General features: G+C 47.0%; 1 protein-coding gene across 2 annotated transcripts in view; it reads right to left on the reverse strand.

Moving 5' to 3' along the window:
* Positions 1-21,395, reverse strand: part of Afap1l1 (actin filament associated protein 1 like 1) — a 59,064-nt gene extending 37,669 nt beyond the window's left edge. For both annotated transcript variants that reach the window (XM_055622850.1, XM_055622849.1), the window contains exon 1: positions 21,326-21,395. In XM_055622850.1, coding sequence (XP_055478825.1) covers positions 21,326-21,341 — 16 coding nt within the window. In that variant the 5' untranslated portion in view covers positions 21,342-21,395. The remainder of the gene's footprint in view (positions 1-21,325) is intronic.
* Between the last annotated feature and the right edge of the window lie 1,725 nt (positions 21,396-23,120).

Here is a 23,120-nt window from a genome sequence, read left to right on the forward strand (position 1 = left end):
AGTCTGGACCAATGGCTGGCAATCTGGGTCGAACTCAAAATGAGACCTTGGATTCTTGTACTTTCATTTTTCACTTGTGCTGAGCACTGGTTTTGCTGTATGTAAAATGAGAACAGGAAGACCCCCAATCTCAGGGGCTCAGGGTACTAGGTAAGGTCATGCTATGGCCATAGCCTGCACTCACTAATCGACTGCTGCTTTGTATGTTGTTGCTGTTCACTGACGCCCTCAAGAACTTTGGATTCCAAAGCAATGACCAGATGATATTTGTAGATGACGAGCTACGCTTGTTTTTAACACAAGGCCACACAGAAGATGCCCCACAAATACTCCTCAATGGAAATTTTGATGACCTAGCCCAGCTCTCTCATTTTAAAGATCTGTAACGTGAGTGTCAAAGAGGTTGTGTGACTTGGTTGTATTTACACAAGTAGTTGAGGGAAAGGAAATAAAGAGTGTGAAATCGACACACAATTTCTTTGAGCCCGATGCCTAAGATGAATCATGTCAGAGTAGCTAAAGGGTGTAGATAACCAGACTCCTCTTCCAGTGCTGTCATTTTCCAGCTGTGGGGTCCTGGGAACATTTCTAAACGTTTCTAAGCTTCCAATCTCTAAGGAAATAGTACAATATTAGCAGCCACTGCCCTGCAAGGTGATGATGAAGTAGTACTAGCATCAGACAGTTGGTCTTCATGCATGTCTGCTCCCAGAAAGATGCTCCAGGTGTGTGTATGTGTGTGGGTACAAGAACAGGGACTCTGCCAGGCTTACCACACAAGTCCCAGCCTGAGCTGAGCTGGTAATGGTGGTGGTGGTGGAGAGCAGGAGATCCCCTTCTCTCTCTGAGGGTGCGCAAAGCCAAGTGAGGGGACAAGATTCTTTAGTTAGAAGGACCAGCAATGTCACCCCTGAGCCAGGCCTCTACTGTTCCCATTTGCACACTTATGCCCTGTCCCTCTCCTTTATTCCTGGTCCAGAAAACATGAGCTTTTGGTGGGACAGACTAGGGTATCAGCACGAGAAACCCTGAGCACATGTGTGCTGTTGACACGGGTTCAACCACGTCTAGGGCAGTTGTCTGAGATCCATGGGAAAATGGCAAAGTCTCCTTGCTCCCCAGGGGTGAGGCTCAGAGTGATGGTGAATCCTTCCTCTGGTCCAAGTGCGAAACTGACCATGTGTGCAGAAAACATCCACCATAGCTGTCTTCCCAGATTCCCACGTTTATGATCTGAAGACTGGCCCTGCCACAGAATTTATACCTATCTCCTTGATGCAGCCATAGACCATAAACCCTGTCTCATTGTTCAGCCACATAAAATAAACATAGCAAGCTTCTGGGATTCTGCATTTTCTCAACCAGAGGGTCCAGTCTACCTGATCCCAGCTTTTCAGTGTGCTTGTCTATCTGTCTGTCTGCCATTTCTTCAGCTCCAGTCAAATCCACAGAGCCGTGCAAGAACTCAGTACATCAAAACAAAATAATCTTTTTTATTTTTATTTTTTTGAGTCACGGTTTCTCTGTGTGGCCCTGGCTGTCCTGGACTTTTGTAGACCAGGCTGGCCTCAAACTCACAGAGATCCACTTGCCTCTGCCTTCTGAGGGTAGGGATCAAAGGTGTGTATGTGCCACCAAGCCCAGCTGAGAACAGAATAATCTTTATGTCTAAAGTTTATTTAGAATTAAGTTTTGCTCATGTTATTTGGTTTAGTCTTAGAGAGGCACAGTGAATTCTAAGGACTAAAACCAAGCAAACAGAAAAAAACAGTTTGATTGTCTGTAAGCCTTTAATCTTTCAAGTGAGAGTAGACAAAGGTTTCAGACACAGAAACTCAAGATGAGGACTTGTATTCTCTGGGTTGCCAGAAAGTTTCTCAAATAAAACTGGAATTTACAAATACACCTAAGGTTAGACTTCTGATTGTGTACTGTTCCTGGGGAGAACCCATCCAGGACTAAGACCAACTATATGCTTCTCTCCACTCCCCACTGAAACAGAGATGTCATTGATCTGACGTTGAGTTCAAGGCCTCAGCCAATCATCCGTAGCCCTGATGAAGCCTCAAGAAAAGCTTTAACCAGAAGGATCCTTAGTAGCTACAGGAGCACAGGACTCCAGCAAGAACACTGGGAATATGGGGTTTATAGAAAGTGCTTAAAGGTAACGTGTCTAATTTCCATCATAAAAGAGAAAACAGGCAAACCTTAAAATCCTTCTGCAAACCACAGACAAAATAAACCAGGACAGGGCTCCTCCAGGGTTGAGGTCAGTCCAGCCCTCCTATCTCCATCCCTGCTACCTGACAGGTTTCTTGACAGATCACAAAGACAATTCACCCTTGTCTGCTGTCAGAGAAGCCACAGCACAGTTTTAAACTGGAAAGTGACAAGAGCCATCTGAGAGATTTTGTGCAGGGCCTACAGTTTTTTCTTTTGGTTTATTCAAATTTCCAAGCAGCAAATGTCCCAATTTTATTCTTGTTTGTAGTCATCTGTCTGGAAAGAGAGCAAGCCACTTCTTTAAAACTATTTCATTAAGATGTCTGAGCCCATCGTGGTGTGAGCATCTTTCATTCCAGCACTTGGGAGATGGAGGCAGTCAGATCTTTGTGGGTTCAAGCCCATCCTGGTCTATATTGTGAATTTCAGGACAGCCAGGGCTACACAGAGAAACTCTGCCTCAGAAAACAAAAAAGAAAGAAGGAGAGAAAGAGAAAGTTGGGGAGGAAGGGAGGAAGAAAGGAGAGAGACAGCTTTCTATGTTCTAACACCCAAGCTCAGCATTAGTGGGCTATGGCCTATGAGAACCTTTGTAACCTTCCTCTGCCCTGCAGGGAAGGCAGAGTGCCTATCAGATGTGAGATTTAGTATTGGGGTCTAGAGATAAAGGAAAGTGAAATCTTCCTATGACGCAAGGTGATCTTGCCCAGGCTGCCCCATGCTGGTCTTCACCCTCTCAGCCCAGGCATTCTGCACACGTGTTTCTGGCATCTGAGGATTTCCCTCCCTGGCCTGCCAAGCAGGCCCTCCGCTTTCTACTCTTCCCTGTTTCCATGGGGAAAGCTCTGTTCATTTGGCCACACAGGTATCTCCTAATTTATGCTATCAAACCTTGATGGATCTCTCTCTCTTGCATTTCACGGGGTAAGATTTTCTTTAAAAGATTTATTTACTTGTTTTTAAGCTTATAAGTGTGTTTGCCTGTGTGTATGCGTGTGTACCGTGTAAATGCCTGGTGCTGGCAGAGGCCAGAGAGGGAATTTGACTTAGGACTGTTGTTATAGAAGAGCAGCAAGTGCTTGTAACTGCTGAGCCATCTCTCCAGCCCTCATGTAGTAAAATTTAAACCTTACCATTTGCCAGTGTGTGTGTGTGTGTGTGTGTGTGTTGGGGAAAGAGATAGAGTCTTGTGTATCTTAGTGTAGCCTCAGACACGGGGATGGCTTTGAACTTCTGATCCTCTAGACAAGTACTTTGAGATCATCATGCTGGTTGCTGTAGTAATGCTGAAATCGAATCCTCCTCTTCCTTGTATATCTTTTTTGGTCACTTTTCCTCATTTGGGCCTGAACGTCCTATGTACAGAAGCATGCTCACATCCAACATGAAGTATGTGCTGAAGGACTTGTGAAAAAAAAATGAATTATGGACATGAATTTTTTTCTTTTGTAGATAAACTAACAGCTTATTAATATGCATTAAGCAAACACAACCACCCTGATAGCATAGTAAAAAGGTGTTTGGAAAAAGAAAAGCACAAAACAAAAAGCTCTGGTTAAAGAAAGGAAATGAAGTAAAACTATTTCCAATTTTCTGAGAAAGCACCAGATTGATTTCCAAAGCAGTTGTACAAGTTTACATTCCCACCAGCAATGGAGGAGGGTTCCCCTTTCTCCACATCCTTGCTAGCATGTGCTGTCATTTGAGTTTTTGATCTTAGCTATTTTGATGGGTGTAAGATGGAATCTCAGAGTCATTGGTGGCAAGTGTGAATTCTAACATAAACTGGAAATGGTGGTAACAGAAGATGCTGAGCCAAGGGTCTGTGATTGTCAACTTGGTAGGACTCAGAATCACCACAGAAACAAACCTCTGGGTGTGGCTGTGATGCAGGTTCTAGGCTGGATTAGCTGAGGTGGGAAAACCTATCCTAGATGTGGGTGGTACCACACTGTAGGCTGTGGACCTGGACTGAAGAAAAAGGAAAGCACCAGGATCCACCGCTTTCTCCTTCCTGTGGATACATCATGACCAGCTTCCTCACACTCCCATCACCACGAAGTCCTCTTCATGATAGTCTGTGACCTCGAACTGTGAGCCAAAATAAACGTTTCCTTCCAGAAGTTGCTTTTGCCACAGCAACAAGACAAGTAACTAATATAACCCCCCTCCCAGGTTCAAGTCCTGTTTCTGTTTCCTAGCCATGAATGACTGAGACAAATATCCCCCCGCTGTAATATACCGTTAACCCACAAATATGACCCCTGAGTAGGAACGGGCTTGACACAAGAGAATGTACTTAGGATAGCATCCAGCATATTGTAGGCAATCAGCCAACATACCTACTTTATGAGACCTACATGTTATTTATATGCATTAATTTGTGTGAGGTGGGCTAGCCATGTTTTATAGGTGAGGACTTTATAAGTCTGAAGATGGCAGAATGGGAGTGGCTGGTCAGGATCCCTTTTCTCCAGAACTGCTGCTCTCATGGGAGTCTAATTTTAGGGTAGTTCGGCAGAGGCCACTGGCACCACAGGGAAGGTTAGCAGAATCATCCCTTCAGTCTTCAGGTTCAGATCTCTCTCCTTTTCCGCCGAAGGGCCCTTTTAGTTTGCTGCAAATCTGTCTGGCTGGGGCCACAGGGCACTCTGCTTCTTCCTGTGGCTTTACAAATGCTCCTTTCAAGGGACAGCCTGCAGTGGGCAAAAGGCTGGAAGTGACAGCATTGGTTGGACCAGTGAGTTTGTTTTGTTTCGTCTTCAGCAAAGTAAACATTTCCTGTTGTCCTGTTACACAGGAAGACCATGGGATAAATGGGATAAAAGAGAAGCAGTAGACATGCCCCACCTGCCCAGGCAGGACCTGGCATTTAGCATCTTGCCCCTGTAGAAGACACCTTGGAAGGCCTGTGTATGTTAACTAGAGCAACTGTTGTTTCCCAGGGGAGAGAAGAGAACAAGTAGGACTTTGTAGGAAGGAGGTATAGGGGTAGGAGGAATGTGTGTGTGTGTAGTTTGGGGCCCTGGTCTCAGAGGACTTGGTTTTAACTCCCCTCACCTACTCAGGGTGATTAGGGGTAAGCCATCTAACTTCTCTGAGCACCAGTTGCCTCCAAGGTTTGAGGCTGTTGAACTCACAGATGTGTCGGTGCAGGGAGGCGGGGAATGACTGTGCGTTTAAAGCAGGACAGGAGACTAGCACATTTTACTAACCTGCTGTAATTTCAGCAAGACAGTGAGGTAAGAAAGCCAGGAAGGCCATAGGTCAATGGGGAAGCAGTCAGTTAGTCATACCTGACTCTGTCTAGGAGTAGCTCTGTCTAGGAGCTAGGCATGGGGACAGGCTCAGGGAAATCCAGTGTCTTCCCTGCCATTCCCAGCAGCAAAATCTGCCCTTTTTGAGGGCTCTTGCTTAAGAAACCTGTTCTCTGGGCCTCAGGGAAGCCCCAGCTTCCTTGAACCAGGCCATTTGCACATGGATGGGGGGCTCACCTATGACTTCCTACTTCTGAGGAAATATCTTCTTGTTGTGGGACTGGGCTCTCCCAGAATTGTTCCTTTGTCTCTGGATTCCTCCCTGTTTAGCTCACAATGGAAACGGTTCTAGGAGGAAGTGGGAAACTGTGACACCCACTCCTTCCCTCCCCCCCCCCACGCCCCCGTCATCAAGATGGGAGCTGCTTCTGTTTGGACAGTCTGCACTGTCTCCCTCACCAAAGTCAGGGGGAAACAGCAGCAGCACCTGGAGCGCCCATAAAACAGCAGCTTGTATTTGCAGCTCTTCAGTGATGTTCCTGGTGTCACGCCGAATACTGCACGTGTTGCCTCGGTTCTCCTCCTAACCCTGCACAGTAGGTAGAATCTGCCAATGTATGAACGGACCAAAGGAGGCTCAGAGGCCACAGTCATTCATCTAGAGATGCACAGAGCAGACTTTGATTCACACTCATATCCAGTTCAGCTTAAGCTTCTGGTGTCCACAGTGTAACATTTTCTGGCTATCTTGTGACTAAGCACATCCTGCAGGGAGGTTCTATGTTGAACAGTTTTATTTCCTTTATAGGAAGGGACAGAGAGCCTCAGAGGGATAAAAACTGGATTAATTCTAAATCTAGCTTCAGGAGTTACTCTCATCCCTGGACCATACAGACACGCCCCATTCTTAATTTAGACGTTACTTATGTAGTTGGTTATTATCATTACTTTGTAATTGGTTATTTTTCTATCTGTGCTAAGCATCCACCAGCCTGTCGCTCCACGCAAAAGCCAGGATCTTGACAGCTCTGGTCTCTATGATCTCTGGCATCTTCTTCAGACCCCGCCTTCCTCATGTATTTGCTTCCTTTCTTCACAGCTTTACTGTAACCAGACGGAAATCCACATTTTAAAGTTTTAGCGATTAACTTCATTAAGTGGCTTTAATGCTATCGACAGCCCTCTGCTACTTTACTATTATGCTGCAGAGAGATTTGTTCATGTTGCTTCCTGTCCTTGTGTTCCTCCCTTCCCACAGCTTCATGCTGCTCCTCCATGGGATCATCTCTGTGCCTAGCTCAGTGTTTGTTCCCTCTTTGTGGCATCGCTGTACGGTACGAACTCAGTTTTACCGAGGTCCAGTGAAGTTACAGAACTTGCTAGAGGTCACAAGTGCCAGAGTGAAATCTTTCCGGGCACCCATGATCCATGATGTGCTGTGTTTGGATAACGTGGAGAAAACAAGAAAACACAGACACTGGAGCCAGAATCCAGGGGCTCAAATCTTGGCCACCTCCTTACTGATGACATGGCCTTGGCCAAGTTGCTTTACGTGTTTGAACCTCAGGTTTCTCAACACCAGAGCAGGTGAGCATAACTGCCTACCTACCCTGTGAGAATAAAGTCTTACAGTATCACTATAAGTTATATAAGCACACTGGGAGCTGAGGTTTTGTAGACTGATCGATTTCGATGAACAGTACAGATGTGCTGGCCAATAAAGGTTCTAACCATGTGAAGGACTCCATAAAGACTCAGGAGGCGTGGCTAAGCAGCAGCCCACACACAAGCTCAGGCTGAGGTAGAGCATCAGCACCCAGAAAAGGTGCTTCAGCGTGAAAGCAGCCAGAAAAGGATCGACAGATGTCTCAGGCTGCACCAGTGGGAAGCACCTATGCATACAGCTTTGTTCTGCATTGTGGCTCAGATATTTGAACACTTGCCCTCAACTAATGCTTTGGAAAGCTGCAGAACCTTAGGCTGTGAAGGCTTGCTGGAGGAAATATAACACTAGGGGGTAGGCCTTGAGGTTTCATGCCAAACCACTGTTACTCTGCTCTCCACCTGCAGACCAAGGTCACCATCCATCCCATATTCATGCCTTCTCTGCCTAGCTTTTGTCTGACCACCTTCTTCTTCCTTCTTCCTTCCTCCTCCTTCTCTTGTTTTTTGAGTCTTGTTTTTTGAGTATGTAGCCTTGGCTGTCCTGGACTTGCTTTGTAGACCAGGCTGGTCTCAAACTCAGAGAGACCCACCTGCCTCTGCCTCCCCGGTGCTGGGATTACAGGCATGCACCACTGCGCTCAGCTTCTCTGACCTTGTAGTATCTATTTTACCCAGTGCTGTCTGCTTATGGTGCGTCCTCTTACTGACCTGTGCTCCAGTAGTCACCTCCTAGAAGCTATGTGGCCTCAGGCAAGATATTTAATTTCTACATGTCTGTCTCATGTGCAGAGTGGAGATAATGAAACTGCTGTCTATATCTAGTAGCTGCATAGCACCCTCATGCTAACCAAGCTGAGCCTTTATTATAGCTTACAGACACCGCAGATTGTAAGCCAAGTAAACCATTCTCTCTTAGGCTGCTTCTTGTCAGATATCTGGTCACAATACCAAGAGAAGCAATTCATAAAACTGGTACCAGGAGCGGGGTCATTATGTAAAACACTTGACTATGTGGTTTGATGACTTTTGGCTTTCCAGATGAACAGGGAAGAGCTGGATGTTGGAGAAACCCTAGAATGCTGTAAACAGAGCTTACTAGGCTGTTCTAGTGGAGAGATTGTGGAGAGAAATGCAGACAGCAGAAGCCCCCTCAAGAGATCCCAAAGAGAAATAAGGACCCTTAATTCTTTGTGTTCCAAAGGAAAGATGGTGTTCTGAGCCCTGGAGGGCTGGAAGAGGTTAGGGTATGTTTCAGTGTGGGTCAGTTGGTAAAGCCAGAAGGAACTCATGTAGGAGTGGAATGAGAGCGACTGGCAGAAGTGGTTAATTAGGACTGGGCAAACATTTCAGATGGGAGCAGATGTCTAAAATAAAGTCACCTTGCTGTGAAGAGTGGAGCACACAGAGCCCCATTTCAGGTGGAGTTAAAGGGGCAGAACCCCAAGTCTAATGGGGAAGTGAAGCTCTAAGTGCCTGGGATCACTGGAGAATCGGGCATCTACTTCCATGGCCTGTAATCAAGTTGCTGGTTTCTACTGGGAAGTCTGGGGGCCTGGCCCACAGCCAACCTCACAGCAATTCAAGGTATATCAGAAGGTTTCTGCAGGCAAGGGGAAGAGAATCAGGGAAACAGATTTGCAACCTAGTGGACAGTCCAAAGGGTCATTCTGAGCTCACCCTGAGCACCACACCTGGACCATTTACCTCACCCATGGCGACACTTAGCACTATTGTCAATAATAGCAAGGCTTTCCAGCTACTTGATGGGACTGGCCACTGCTCATGTTTTCTTCCTAGTGATCTTTGTCCTTTGAGAAAACAAAGGCTTGCTGAGGGATGCCAGCTGCCCTGATGGCTGGGGAAAGGAAGGAAAATCCACTTGATTCTGGGTGTTTTTCACCCCAGCTCACGGTGCTGTTCACCCTTTACTATGCTGACCCTAGCCTTTCCACCAAGGCATCTTGGGCATCAGATTCTCATTTTGATCCAGACAGCTGAAAATGTCTTCTATACAGAGAAACCAATATTGCGTTTGTGGCACTGCCCCACTACCCACAGAGCATTCTGCTCAAGACTCCCCGCCTTCCCAGGAGCCGTTCCACCCTTGGAGAGATTGTTCTAAGGGGATCCGCTGGCCCCTCTGCAGGTGCAGCCGCTGTGACCCTCGGGTGTGCTAGATGCCATGCCGATGTGACATACATTGAGTCACAAGGGAGGCTACGGCAGAAGAGACTATGGATCAAGGCCATCCTGGGCCACCCTGTGTGGGTGTGTGCGATGGGTGTATGTGAGTATGAACACACACATGCCAGGATATGAGTTAAGGTCAGAGAACAACTTGTAGGTGTCAGTTCTCCCCCTCCAAAGGAACAAATCCAGTTAAATGGTTAAGTCAGCGGGTGAGTGGGAACTGTCAGGAAAGTGGGGGAGATGTTAGGCAGTAATGAGGGGTGATTTGGTTTGCGTGAAGACCTGTGCAGGGCTCTGGATCCTCGTAGCACTATTGCTCTTATTTCCATTTTGTAGATGAGGAAACAGACAGACATTAAATATCTTGCCTGGCTGGATGTGGTGCACACACCTGTAATCCCAGCACTCTGGAGGCAGAGTCAGGCGGATCGCCATGAGTTCCAAGCAAAGTGAGTTCAGGACAGCAAAGGCTACACAGAGAAACCCTGTCTCGAAGAACCAAACCAACCCAACCAACCAACCAAACAAAAAACAACCAGCAAAACAAAAAACCCCCACAAACAAGCAAACAAAACCCCAAAAATCTTGCTTGAGGTGACATAGCTTCTTGGCAGTGACCACTGGGACACAGGGCAGTATGAGGACACAGCATAAGTAAACAACACTGGGGGGTATCTCAGATATGAAAAAGGAGGTCAGCTCAAGAGCTAGGTGTGTTGGCTGGGGCTTGTAACCTCAACTCTGGTGAAGCAATATCAGGCTGGTTCCTGGGATTCACTGGCTACCAGCCTAGCCTACTTGGCAAGTCTTGGGCCAGCTGGAAAGCCTATCTCAAGAAGATCCCTTCTGTGGTAGGTGGACCAAATATACAGACCCATAACTGGACACGGTGCAGAGTGAGAGACCTTGGAATAAAATGAGATGTCTCCATCAAATCTCTCCCCTTAGGGCTCAGGAAACTCTGCAGAAGAGGGGATGCAAAGATTGCAAGCCTAAGCCAGATGGGAACCCAGTGGTGAGAGGTTAAGTAGACATAAGCTCCCATCCCTAACCCAGAGGCTACCTCCAGTTGGTAACTGTTTTCAAAGGAGAAATTATTTTTCACTAATGGAGTCTCACTGGGTATACAAATGACAGTTAAGGAAAGGCCGAATGGCCAACATAAAACAAACTCAATGGTATTATTATCATCATTATTACTATTGGTCTCATAATTCGCGCACACACACATACACATACACCTATCTTACAGATCTTTTGCTTATGTATTATGGTTTTCTTTTCTTTTCTTTTTCTTTTTTTTTGAGAGTTCTCGTGCAGTTTCTGTCTGTCCTGGAACTCACTCTGTAGCTCAGGCTTGCCTCTAAATCAAGAGTTTTTTTTTTTTTTTTTTTTTTTTCCATACAGTATAGTATGCCTCTGAGTGCTGGGATTAAAGGCGTGGGCCACTACCACCCCCAATTTTGTTTTCACTGGTTTTCTGTGCATGAAAACGTATGCGTGTCACTCTCTGAAACACTTTCTTGTGCTTTTTAAAAATTCTTTTTTTTTCTGTTTCTTCTTCTTATTAATTATTATTATTATTGCTTGTTTGCATTTTAATGATGGAGAGACAGGTGGATTTGGTTGGCTGGGGAAGTGGGGAGGATCTGGGAAGATTTGGGGAGGGAAAACTGCATATGAAAAAAATCAATTTTCAATTAAAAAAAGAGATACCCTCTCTTAAAAAGGTGGATGGTCTTTGAGGAATGATAGGCTAAACTTGTCCTCCAGCCTGCACACTCAAGTGTGAGGCCCTACACACACGCTCCTGCACACTCACAGAAGTAGGTGCACCTTCCCATGCCTGCTTGGCGCGGTTCAGCAGAAGAAACGGAATTATACGGAAGCAGGTACAGACAGGATGCAAAAGGGGTAAGCAGACACCAGCAGGCAGCGAAGGCCCGTGACTCTGGCCTTATCCGTCTCTATAATTAGGCACAGCAGCAGCAGCACGGCCTCCAAGAATAGAGACACACCCCGTTAGAGACCCGGGATGGGGGCCTCCTCTCTGGAGGCATTCAAGGCTCTGCCGGCTTCTCCCTAATCCTCTGGGCTGCAGGCACGCCATTCGCCATTCTGCTTGCTCCTCGGCACCTTCGGGCACCTTCTGGGCCTTTCTTTCCTCTCTCTCCCTTCCCCCACCTGGAATGCCATCTGCAGTGTTCCTCAGGGTCTTGGCTACAAAGTGTCCCTTGAGCCCTCCGGTCCTTTACGCATTCTCTTTGATGCACACCGACCAGATATAGTTTCGGGTCAGCCCGCACAGTCTCACTTTCCAGCTTGCTCTCTATAGCCCTTCAGAGCCACACCTGGCTGCTAGCTAGAGGCGAGGAAAAGCCATTAGTCTCTGTGGTTTCCAGGCATGGTCCCAGGAGATCAGTTTTCATGGTTCAAGTGGAGCTAAAAAAATCTTCCTCGGTTTCATATCAGCAGGATCTGCCCTCAGCACACCCTCCAACAAGAATGGGCAGGAAGGGTAAATATTTATTCTCCAAATGAATGAATCTGACTCCATCTTCAAAAGAAAGCTTTTGTATAAATTATCATAATTTCTCCATCTTAAGATTTGAAGATGTTTTTATCTACTGAATAACAGCTTCTTTTTTTTTTTTAGAAAAAAGAAAAAAAAAGAATAAATTAACATGTCAATTGTAGCAGGCATTCTGAGGAGTTGTTTTTTTTTTTTTTTTTTTTTTTTTTTTTTGTCTTTGTACCAATGAAATAATTTAAAAAAAGATTTTAATTTTTTTTTTCTTTTGGTTCTGGGTCTCTCAGAAAAGGGGTTCTTAAACCTGACTCAGCCATGGTGATGTAACGCAAGGCAGGTTTCTATAAAATGTCCAGCAGAGCTCCAGATCTGACCTCTGGGGTGTCTGAATCAGCAGGGCTGGCTGTGGTTGCCATGAACGACCACCAAGAGAAGGCTCCGTGCAGATAACGGACAGGCCTGTCGCTTGAAGAGATTGGGTCTGCTTTCTGCTTGGGACATCATTAGTGGCTCTGGGAAATGCCACTTGGGGGCCCAGTCACATGACCTTAGGGGAGCTACTGCCCTTGAACCTCAGGTCCCCCATGTAAAATGGAGGGAGGACACAGTGTTTCCATGTGCTTCTTTGGCAAAAGCCAAGGGGTTTGCATGGTTTCCTCAGGGGTTGTGTTACTGCACTCAGTACTCCCAATGGAACTCTACTGCTTAAAGTTTTTGTTTACAAAATAATTATGAACCTAAAGTAATCCGAAAAACAGAATCAAACAGACATTCCCATCTCTAGCACTGTTTACGCACAGTGCTGTATTTTTCAGTACTGAACACACCCCACCACAATACTCCCAGCACGGTCTGCTCTTTCTCTAAAGCCTTACCCAGAGTGGGCAAACCTCTGGGAAGGCCTGGATGGACCAGTGGCTCTCAACCTTCCTAATGCTGTGACCCTTTAATACAGCCCCTTACATGGTGACTCCCCAACCATTAAGTTACTTCCATTGCTATTTTATAACGGCGATGGTGCTATTGTTAAGTTCTGTAAATATTTAATACGCAGGATATCTGTTACAATCCCCGTGGAAGCGTTGTTTGACCTACAGGTTGAGAACCGCTGGCTTAGGTGGTTCATCTTTTTTAGGCTTTGCAGGATGGGTATGGCCTGTTCCAACTATTCTGCTGTGGTCCTGTGCTAAGGAAGCTCATCAACGGCATAAGGAATGGGCATATGGCGCTTCCCCAGCAACACTAGTAAAGCTGTTCTTTGGCCCATGGACTGAGGTCTGCCGGCCACTACACTGCATGTAATTCAGTCACTGCACGATAACCGGTCAGAAGGAGAAACTGAAGTTCAAGAAGGTGATGCACAGTCAGAGGCTGGCTCCCCATCTGCCAACAGTGCCTTGGCTTCCTTAACTCACACTGCTCACTCAGTCACCTCTCCTGCCCTCTGGGAATGACAAGATTGAGAGGATGGTGCTTGGACAAGACACGTGCTCCACTTCTCTCTCTCTCCAGATCAGTTTTCCTCCAGGATCTTGGAGGGCTATAAAAAGACCCCTGGCCTGCCTCCTGGGCAGCAGGCTGCTGGTGAATTCCCTCAGGCTGGAATGACTGCAATGTGGTGCCACATTCTGCCCCCGCCCTGGCCTGACAGCTGTGCCAGGGAGAAGAATCAGGCCTGGCCCGCTCTGTACTTCCATCATCTCCCACGATAGGTGTCACTGGCATTCCTGAATGAGATTTTCTGTGGAAGCCTAACCCTGCCTGGGGCCCTCCTGGGCCAGCCTTCTTGGTGGCTTTAATTCTAAACGCAGGTGACAGTGGGAAGGCTGGGAAGGGGAAGACTTAACACCTCAATTCACAGGATGCCTGACTGTTGTCCCTTCACTGGTGGAGGGTGTCCTCAGAATGGTCGCATCCCTACCTTGTAGTCGTTACCTAGTGAGCTCCCCAACATTCATGCAAAGCAGCAAAGACTAAGGTTAAGGACATACAGGCACCATGAGACCAAAAAGCTTTTGCACTGCAAAGCAAATATTCAACAAAGCCAGGAGACCACTGTGCCAGCTACGTATCTGACAAGAGCTTAATACACATTGGAGAAACTATACAGAACCCCAAAATTAAACACCAAAAGAACAAATAATACAACCAACAATTGAACAAATGGACTATAGTTCTCAAAAGAAGTACAAATGGCCAATAAATATATGAAAAATATGTCCAACGCCCCTAGCACACCAGGGAAATGCAAAACTGCCACCTTGAGATTCCATCTCCCGCCCAGTCAGAATGGCCAGCAACTCAGAAGCAAATAATAACAAATGCTGGTGAGGTGGTGAGGAGAAGGGAACCCTTATACACTCGTGTGTGGTGTGTGTGTGTATGTGTGTGTGTGTGTGTGTGTGTGTGTGTGTATGTATGTTTGTGTGTGTCAGGGGCAGGGGGTGTAAATTGATCCAGCCACATGGAAATCAGTGTAGGAGCCCTTCCAAAACAAAAAGCTAGAGCTACTATTATCATCTGGCTAGACCATTCCTGGGTACATGTCCAAAAGACTCTTAAGTCGTAACACAGAGATGCCTGCACACCCATGTTTACTGTGCACTTTCACAACAGCCAAGCTAAGAAATCAGCTCAGGTGCCTATCAATGAATGAATGGAGGGAAATGAAGTGTGTATGCATAATGGAGTTTTAGTTATTCAGCTATAAACCCCCCCAAATTATGTCAGCTGCAGGAAAGTGGATGGAACTAAAAATTATATTGAGTGAAAAAAACTCAGACTTATGAAGACAAATATATGTTTTTCTTTCATATGGACAATCTATTTAAGAAATGACACACAGGAGCTGGGCAGTGGTGGCGCACACTTTTAATCTTAGCTGTTGGGAGGCAGAGGCAGGCGGACTCCAAATTTGAGGCCAGCCTGGTCTGCAGAGTGAGTTCCAGGACAGCCAGGGCTACACAGAGAAAACCTGTCTCAAAACAAACAAACAAACAAACACCACCAAAGATATAGAAGAAATATTTGTGTGCTCCTCTTTTGGGGCGATCATGGAAATATCTTGTCCTGGTACACTCTACACATGTATGAAAATGCCATAGTGAAGCCTAATATTTTGTATGGTACACACACACTAATGAGAAAGGAATTTTGGAGGTCTGGAGGCAGGCAGAGCTGAGCAGATACACAGACTTGCTAAGACTCAGTATCTTCATCTGTAAGATGAGGGTAATAATAATATCTCCATTGACTGGAGTCATGGTGACTGCACAGTAAGTATGATGTGATTACAGATATTCAGTGTTCGACATATGACCCCAAGAATATAATGCAGAAGACAGTCCTAAATATCAGGATTTACATGTACGCAGAAGACACATGTCAATGATAACCTCGAGCTTCTAAAAGCCCAGACCCCTGAAGAGGGATTGATAAATGAGTCTCATGGGAACTGAAAAGCCAATATGGTAGAAAGACCCCACAGGTAGGTGATGCTGCACTGGCCTCTTTCTGGAGGGTGCTGAATTTCAGTAGGAAGAATGGCTGCACTGTCCGCTTCCTAGGACTACTGCCATGGCTGGGAAGAGCCACAGAAGAGAGAGGGCATCTGAAAAGGACTCCAGCATCAGTTCTCAACCCAACGATTCTCCCTATCCCATGGGTCCTTCTTGTGCACTGCATACCCCTCCCCCAGCCCATAAATGGCTGTTAAGTGGCAGTATACATGATGACCACGGGCATAGGGTGGTCTAGCCTTTGACAAATGTTTTCCATAGATGCTCAGCATCCACAAGGCCAGGCTGAAGTGAATGCCACTGGGAAGATGTTAAATACCCCTCAAAGTTAAAAAAAATGTAGGGCAGAGTTAGGAGGAATAACATATGTTATGGGCTGTAATAAAAAAAAATGTTCATGGCTATTTTAGTTTTGTTTTGGCTTATTTGTTTGTTTGTTTTGTTTTGAGAGAGAATATCACTATGTAGTTCTGGTTGGCCTAGAACTCTCTAAGTAGATCAGGCTGGCTCAAACTCACAGGAATCCAGCTACCTCTGCTTCCTGAATGCTGGGGTTAAAGGTGTGTGCCACCACTCCCTGCTTGGCAACTTAAGAGTTAAAGTAAGAGAACTCTAGTTTGAAGGAGTCTTGCCTTGAGTAATAGGTCCAGACCACAGAGCTCCACTTGGTAGAAAGTGGGAAAGGCCCTTGGCTATCCCTCTCTTACTTAAAATAGGCAACAGAGAATCCAGGAAGATTGTGTGAGCAGGGTCAAAGGTCATGGCAAAGCAGTGTATGAGAACTGTGGTATTCATCACCAGTGAGAACAAGTTTACCCAGGAGCTTTGAAAAAAAAAAAAAAAAGCAAATTCTCAGATCTCACTCCTGATCTCTGGAGTGTGTTTTCTTTGGGCTCCATATGGCAGGATCTGGAGCCCAGGTAGATTAGGGAAGCACATAGGAAGTGGTCCTTAAGGCACGCTGGAGAAGCCAAGGGTAGAAACAGGAAGACCCTGTAGTGGTTAACAGGATATAGTAGAATCAGCCACCCAAGATCCATTTCCCAGTAACAGTCAACAGGATTTGGGATCTGACTTCACAAAGGAGGAAGGCAAAGGAAACAATGTACAACGAATGATAAAGCCCACACTCTGTCCCTCAAATCACAGTCACTGATGTGGCAAATCCTGGTGTTAAAAATGACCACATCCAGGGTCCACTCAAAGCTGGATCCTCTCACTTCATTTCTTCACCATCTTGACAGACATTCACCCAGCAACTACTAAGTGTCGAGCATGGAGGGAGGCACTGAGGAAGGGGCGAGGAATAAGCTAGGAAAGGCCTATCCTCAAAGAGCTCCTGCCAACAGCGCATCCATGCCGCAGTTAACTGCAACTGTGAAAATGAGCACTAGCGGTGTATGCAGCAGCAAGCAGAGGCAGCTGGGAAGACTGGGGAACACTGCCCTGGGAAGAAATGTTTGCTTGGGGACAGGGGAAGGCACAGAGTATCCAAAGCTGGACGGAGTAAAACCAGCAAGAGGAAGTGAGCTGTTGGAACAGAAGAGCAGGCAATGGATGATTGCAGCTTAGAGAGAGAAAACAGCGAAAGGTCTGCTCAGGCCAGCAGATTCTCTCTCCCTTTCCTCCTTTCCCTCTTTACATTTCATTTATTGAGAGAGAGAGAAGAGAGAGAGAGAGATAGACTGCATGTATCACACTATACATGCCAAGCTTAGATAATAACTACTGTGTCACTTCTTTCCTTCCACCATGTGAGTCCTGAGGATCAAACTCAGGAAGTCAGGTTTGGGGGCAACTGTCTCTACCCACTGAGCCATCTCACCGGCCCATTAGTTTTAAATAACCCGCTCTGAACTTCATCCGACCCCAATCTCCTCCGATTCTATATCTTCATACACTGACCCATAAATCCCACTAAATGCTGCACTGTAGCCCGCAGCTAAATGAAAGTAGAATGTTTCAGGTCCAAGTACACACACCTGGGAGCCCTGTCCTCCACAGTGTTTATGGAATCTTCTGGAAAAGTAGGTGAAGGTGACAGTAATCCTTAGCCTACATATTGGTTAAGGACTATTTAACCCCAGGCAGCATCTGTTTTTCTCTTTTTCTTTCTTTCTTTTTTCTGTTTGTAGAACTCTTCCTGCTTCGGCTTCCTGAGTCCCGGAATTACAACCACTCACCACCACACCCAGCTTCTAGCTTTGAACATTTCTTTCATTCATGAACTTGTAAGTGGAGCCCCGCACCGGCCTCTGGTTAACCTTTAACAGAAACTTCTAAAAGGTACTTCTGCTACCTCTCCTATAGGAATGCTAGTTTGAGAACCAATTTCATGTTACCCCTTCAAATTTTGTCTTGTTCCAGAAACACCCCCATTTCCATTGATAGTTCTTCGGGTCAAAGTTGTGTTCGAAAGAGAAAAAGCCACGGGCAGGCTCATCTGACATGGTGGGGGGTGAGAGGGGGGTCCCAGCTTGAGCCCTTGGAGGTAAGCTGACTTCGTAACAGCAAGCCTTTGAGTGCACCCTGTATATAACTCACATATACAGGAAAAGGTATGCTCGCTGTCCACACACGAGCTTCATCCAGGGACAGAAAGTTTTAGCATGTCCTGTAGAAGATGAAGTCAGGAGGCTCGCCTGTGGCCAGAACTACCTCACTAGTGGCCAGGTCTCTTTGTGTGCCAGGCACACCTCAGGAAGTGTAGGTGTGGGAAGTGAGTGGGAAGTGGCTTCTACGCCTGTGACTGCTTCTGTGAACTGTGCTCATTTGCAGACGGTATGCTGGGAGAAGAGCAATCCCGTTTCCCAGGTTTGTTCCTACTCTCTCTGTGGATGTCTGATGGCATAATTGTGACAGAGGACTTGCACAGGGCAACTGAAACAGAAGATTTGGAATCTAGTCCTATTTTAGGGCTTGGCCGGTCCCTTACTACCATGGAGGCAGTTACCAGAACGCTTAAAATCAGGGCTGTGTTCAAACCTTGCTCTGTGTATCAGTGGCTTTTCTGGACTGACTTATGTGTCCTGTCTACCCTTACCATCTGCCTACTCAAATGATGAAGCCCTAACTCCCATGTGATTGCACTTGGAGCCAGGGGCTTCGGGAGGTAGCTGAGGTTAAATGAGGTCATAAGAATGGGGTTTGAGATCTTAGATGGATGGGCTGCCATCCATCTAAGAAGTGGGAGCCCATGGAGAAGAGGTGTGTGAAAATACAGAAAGAAGAGGGAAATGTAGGACAAGGCCTCGTCCAAAGTTAACCTTGATCCCAGGCTACCAGCATGAAGAGCTGTGAGAAGAGAGATTTCTGTTATTTAGAGAGACCTGGTTTTTGAAACTGTGCCACAGCCTGTTTTCCTGAGAGGGGATAGCCTCTGACCCATGAATTGTTCACACAGAAACCATGTGTAAACCGAACAGGGAGCCTCTTGCCCGGCGAGGGCAAGTGCCGAATTCAACTGTAACTGCTACAAATACTGACGGCTGTTTTTGCCCAGGGTGACCCTATCTTGCTGAAGAACCTCCTACCCTGGGGTGGTAGAAAGATGCTAAAATGAGACCTACATTTAAAAAACTCTCCTTGACATGGGGAAGCCGGGAGTAGAGTACACATCTACCTGAGGAACATTTACAGGGGCACAACAAGGAAGACCAGGTCTTACTTTTATTTTCTGTTGCTGTGGCAAAACACCCACCCACAAAAGCAGTTGAAGGGGGAGAGGGTTTATTTTACCTTAGCGTTCCAAGTTACAGTCCACGGCTGTGGAGACATCAAGGCAGCAGGAACTGAGAGCAGCGAGTCTCACCCACAGTCAAGAGCAGAGGGAGAATAAACGCACTGTGCTCCGCTCACCGGGGCTCCCTTTTCATATAGCCCGCCACACAGATCTAGGGAATGGTGCTGCCCACTGTCAGCCTGGGGCTTCCCACATCAGCTGACATAATCAAGAGAATCCCCCAAAGGCGTGCCCACAGGCCAACCTAATCCAGACAACCCCTCCCCGAGACTCTTCCCAGGTAATTCTAGAATGTGTCAAGTGATAAAGCCAACCATCACAGCCTGCTAACGTCATTTCTGAACCCTCAGAGTTTATCTTAAAGACACAGAGAGATTTAACCCATAATACAGTCACATTTGCTTTCACCACAGTATCTGAAATGTAGGAAACCAAGATGACCTGCTTTACTTAAAGGCTGACACGGCTATTGTAGGTCACAGAAAAGTTCTGTTGTGATAATTCTGCAGGATTCTTTCAAAAATAGACATTATGGTCTGGTGGTGCTGGCATATACCTTTAATCCCAACACTTGGGAGGCAGAGGCAGGTGGATCTCTGTGAGACCAGCCTAGTCTACAAAGTGATTTCCAGGACAGCCAGGGTTACACAGGGAAACCCTGTCTCAAAAAAACCCATAAATAAATGAATAAATCACTACGATTAATTAACTTGAGGTACACAAGAATCACCTGCTCCGTCTCACTCATTAAGCCACACTGATCAGCTCCCATCGTGTGTTAGACACTCACAAGCCCCGTGGCTTTCTGGCTTCTGGAAGCCAGATGTACTAAGAGGACCCTGTGACAAGAGCTGTGAGGGACAAGGAAAGGAAGATAGAAAAGGTCAGAGTCCTTGAATGCTCTGGGCACCAAGAGATTCCTGGGAGATCCCTCGCCTAGCCAGACTGCCTGGAAGCTGCTTCTTTGAAGCGGCCACATAGGTTATGGAAACACTCAAACCTTAGTTCTCCATAGAGATTCTGGTGCTGGGAACCAGACCCCGTGGTAAGTGACACCTGAGGGTGATCTGAGGCTGGGGCACTGGGACAGCAGAAGGAATGAAAGGCGCTGATTCTGCTTTCCCGCCCAGATGGTAAGTGTACCCTCGCCCTGAAGCCAGTGAACCGGTGAGAACTGCCCTCAAATCCTGCCTCAGTCTTGAGGAACCATCTGTAAGCCCTTCCTCTAAAGTCCGCCTGCTCTCCAAGGACCCTGGAGAAGGTGGGTGCCGAGTTTTGTGCTGGAGAGGAGCGCATAAAGGAGAATGGGGTGGAGGGTCCTCTAAGGACCCCTGAAGTTATAATGGGGTATACCCTATGCACCTGCTCCAAGCACTCGTCCTAGCCCAAACACTTCCTTTTGGCCCTGGGGCCTCAGCAGAGCAAGCAGGGGGCGGGTTGTTAAGAGGACGGTAGGAAGGGAGAGGAATTTTCCATGAACAGCAACAACAATAGAAGCTGCTTCTCGTAAAAGACACAACACACTTTGCCAAGTGCCTTCACACCTGTGATCTCTGGATTCCAGAGGTGCAGGGCAGGACTCAGGCCTTTGACACTAACCGCCAGCTCAAGTAGGCTCACGCCCACAGCAGTGTCCCAACTTTTACTAAGACGTATGCTATCCCCATCCTAAGGACCCAGGAAGCATTTATCTTTGCCGAGGGCAGTCCCAACAGCAGTAATCCCCAGGACGCTAAAACGTCCGTCAAACACAGGCCGACGCGCCGAAGCGTGCTCACGCAGCCCCGCCTTCTCCAAAGCCTTAAGCAGCTACAAACTTTGGTCTCCTGGGCGCACAGGAGGAGACGCGTGTGGGGCTGTTCTAGAAGTGTATCCTGTACCCTGTAGTCCACCCTTTCCCTATGTGTGGCCGAGGAAGGGGCAGCTGGATGACCTCAAGAATCCTCGGGGGAGCTTTTCATAAAGTTAGGAAGCGGATTGTTCAAACACGCCCATTTCCCACTCACGAGTGTACTGAGACCTGGGCCACGGGGGGCTGACACGCACGGGAGTGCTCCCGCCGCAGGGAGGCACCTGTGCCCCAGTGTCTAGTGCCGCGCTCGGCAAGCCCCACCGCCACCTCTCCCCCTCCTTCTCAGTCCTGTCCGGTCTCTCGGATCTCCCAGGTTTCTCCCTTCCCGGCCGCAGTGGTGCCACTTACCCCTGGCTCGGTCCATGGCGCCGGCGACGACCCCGGAGCACCCAGCACCCAGCCCCTCGAGCAGCGGCTGCCTCAGGGGCGGCTTGCGCTCTCGGGGCGGCCCCGGCGGCCAGCTCGTCCCCTCCCCCAGACAGGATGCTCGCAGGACGCCCCCGCCCCGCCCTGCACGCTCCCGGAATAGCCCCAAGCACGCCTCGCCCCCTGCGCCGCCGGTGTCCCGGTCCCGCACTAGCCCAACGCCACGCCCTGCGTTCTGCCGCCCTCCTGCTGGGCTAGCCCGGACAGCCTCACTGCCCACTGCTCGCTTCGGTTCCCAGCCTGAGTGGCCGACCTGCCAGGACCACTCAGCTTGCTCTCCGCTAACAGGAAAGCCCGCTTCACTCCCCAGGCTGTCTGCGAAAACTTGCATTCCTCCTAAGGACTCAAGCCTGCCCCAACTTTTGGGCTTTGAGTTTATCATTTCCACTCTCAGAAGTTCTTTGAGCACCTTCCAGCATAGATGGCCAGGCTGATTTAAAAAAATAAAGAAAAGAAAAAGAAAAAGAAAGAAAGAAAAGAAAGAAGAAAGACAGTAAAGGAGTGTGAAAAATAAAAAACAAAGATCTTAAAAAAGAAAATCTCCCAGGAAAAGGAGAAACTGAAAATTGCTTAAACAGACAGGCGGCGGGGCCCACTTTCAACTTTCTAAGTTCCTAATGTACTAAAATGTGAAGAGATACCAAAACAGAGGGATAAACACGGTGGAATATTTTAGCACCAAAAATACAGTGCTGTGCACGCCTCTGATGAGAATTATGGTATGTAGAAAGTATATTGCTACAGCTCAGCCGAAAGATTTAGTTTTAAATTATAGGTGTCAACTCTTTCTTTCTTTCTTTCTTTCTTTCTTTCTTTCTTTCTTTCTTTCTTTCCTCCCTCCCTCCCTCCCTCCCTCCCTCCCTCCTTCCTTCCTTCCTTCTCTATTTTTCTTTTTAATTACTGTTAGGGTATGGCTGTGGAGCATATCAAAGGCCTGAATTTGAGTGTGTAAGTGCCATTCAAGCCCAATGCTTGGACACACTTCCCGGCCTTGCCCTGATTTCCTAAGTTTGGAATACTTCCATAAAGGCACGGGGTCAAGAATGACCCTCTCCTATTTTCTTCAGCTCCAACTATTTCCTCGCCATTGTTTTTACCTGCAGGTTGAAATTAACATTACCTTTGCAAAATGACCTCAATAGTTTGTTTAGTACATTTGCATGTAGCGTTCTCAGAGTGAACATGGTGTGATTAAAAAAAAATTAAAATGTGTTCTTAGTTTTTCCTTTCCTATCCAGTAGGTACTGCATGTAATGTCCCAATCTAGAGGCCTGCTTGCTCATCTTTACTGAGAGAGACCTCTTACTGACCTCACAGAGCTGTTGGCAGAGCAAATGAAATGATGATACAGACCCACTTTACAAACCATAAATAGCTATGAAAATGTGAGCCACTGTTAGTTTCCAAGTTCCTCTTTGTTCCTGCCCACTTTTCCAATTTGAAAAGGTCATTTTCAATTCTAAATTGGCTAACCAACAATTGCAAGTGGGTTTAACTTCCTAAGTCCACTGCTTGAACTCTGGAACTTGGAAGCCATCAGCACATTCTAAGTTCCCAGGCTAGCTTACTAATTCAACATTTTACCCAGAATATTTTGCAGCATTGACATTGAATTCAGGGTCTTCCTCATGCAAGTCAAACACTTTACTACAGAACATCACTCCAAGTTTTTCCTTCCTTCCTTCCTTCCTTCCTTCCTTCCTTCCTTCCTTCCTTC

The sequence above is a fragment of the Psammomys obesus genome, unplaced genomic scaffold, assembly GCF_907164565.1.
Source record: "Psammomys obesus unplaced genomic scaffold, mPsaObe1.curated_primary_1811, whole genome shotgun sequence".
Taxonomy (NCBI): domain Eukaryota; kingdom Metazoa; phylum Chordata; class Mammalia; order Rodentia; family Muridae; genus Psammomys; species Psammomys obesus.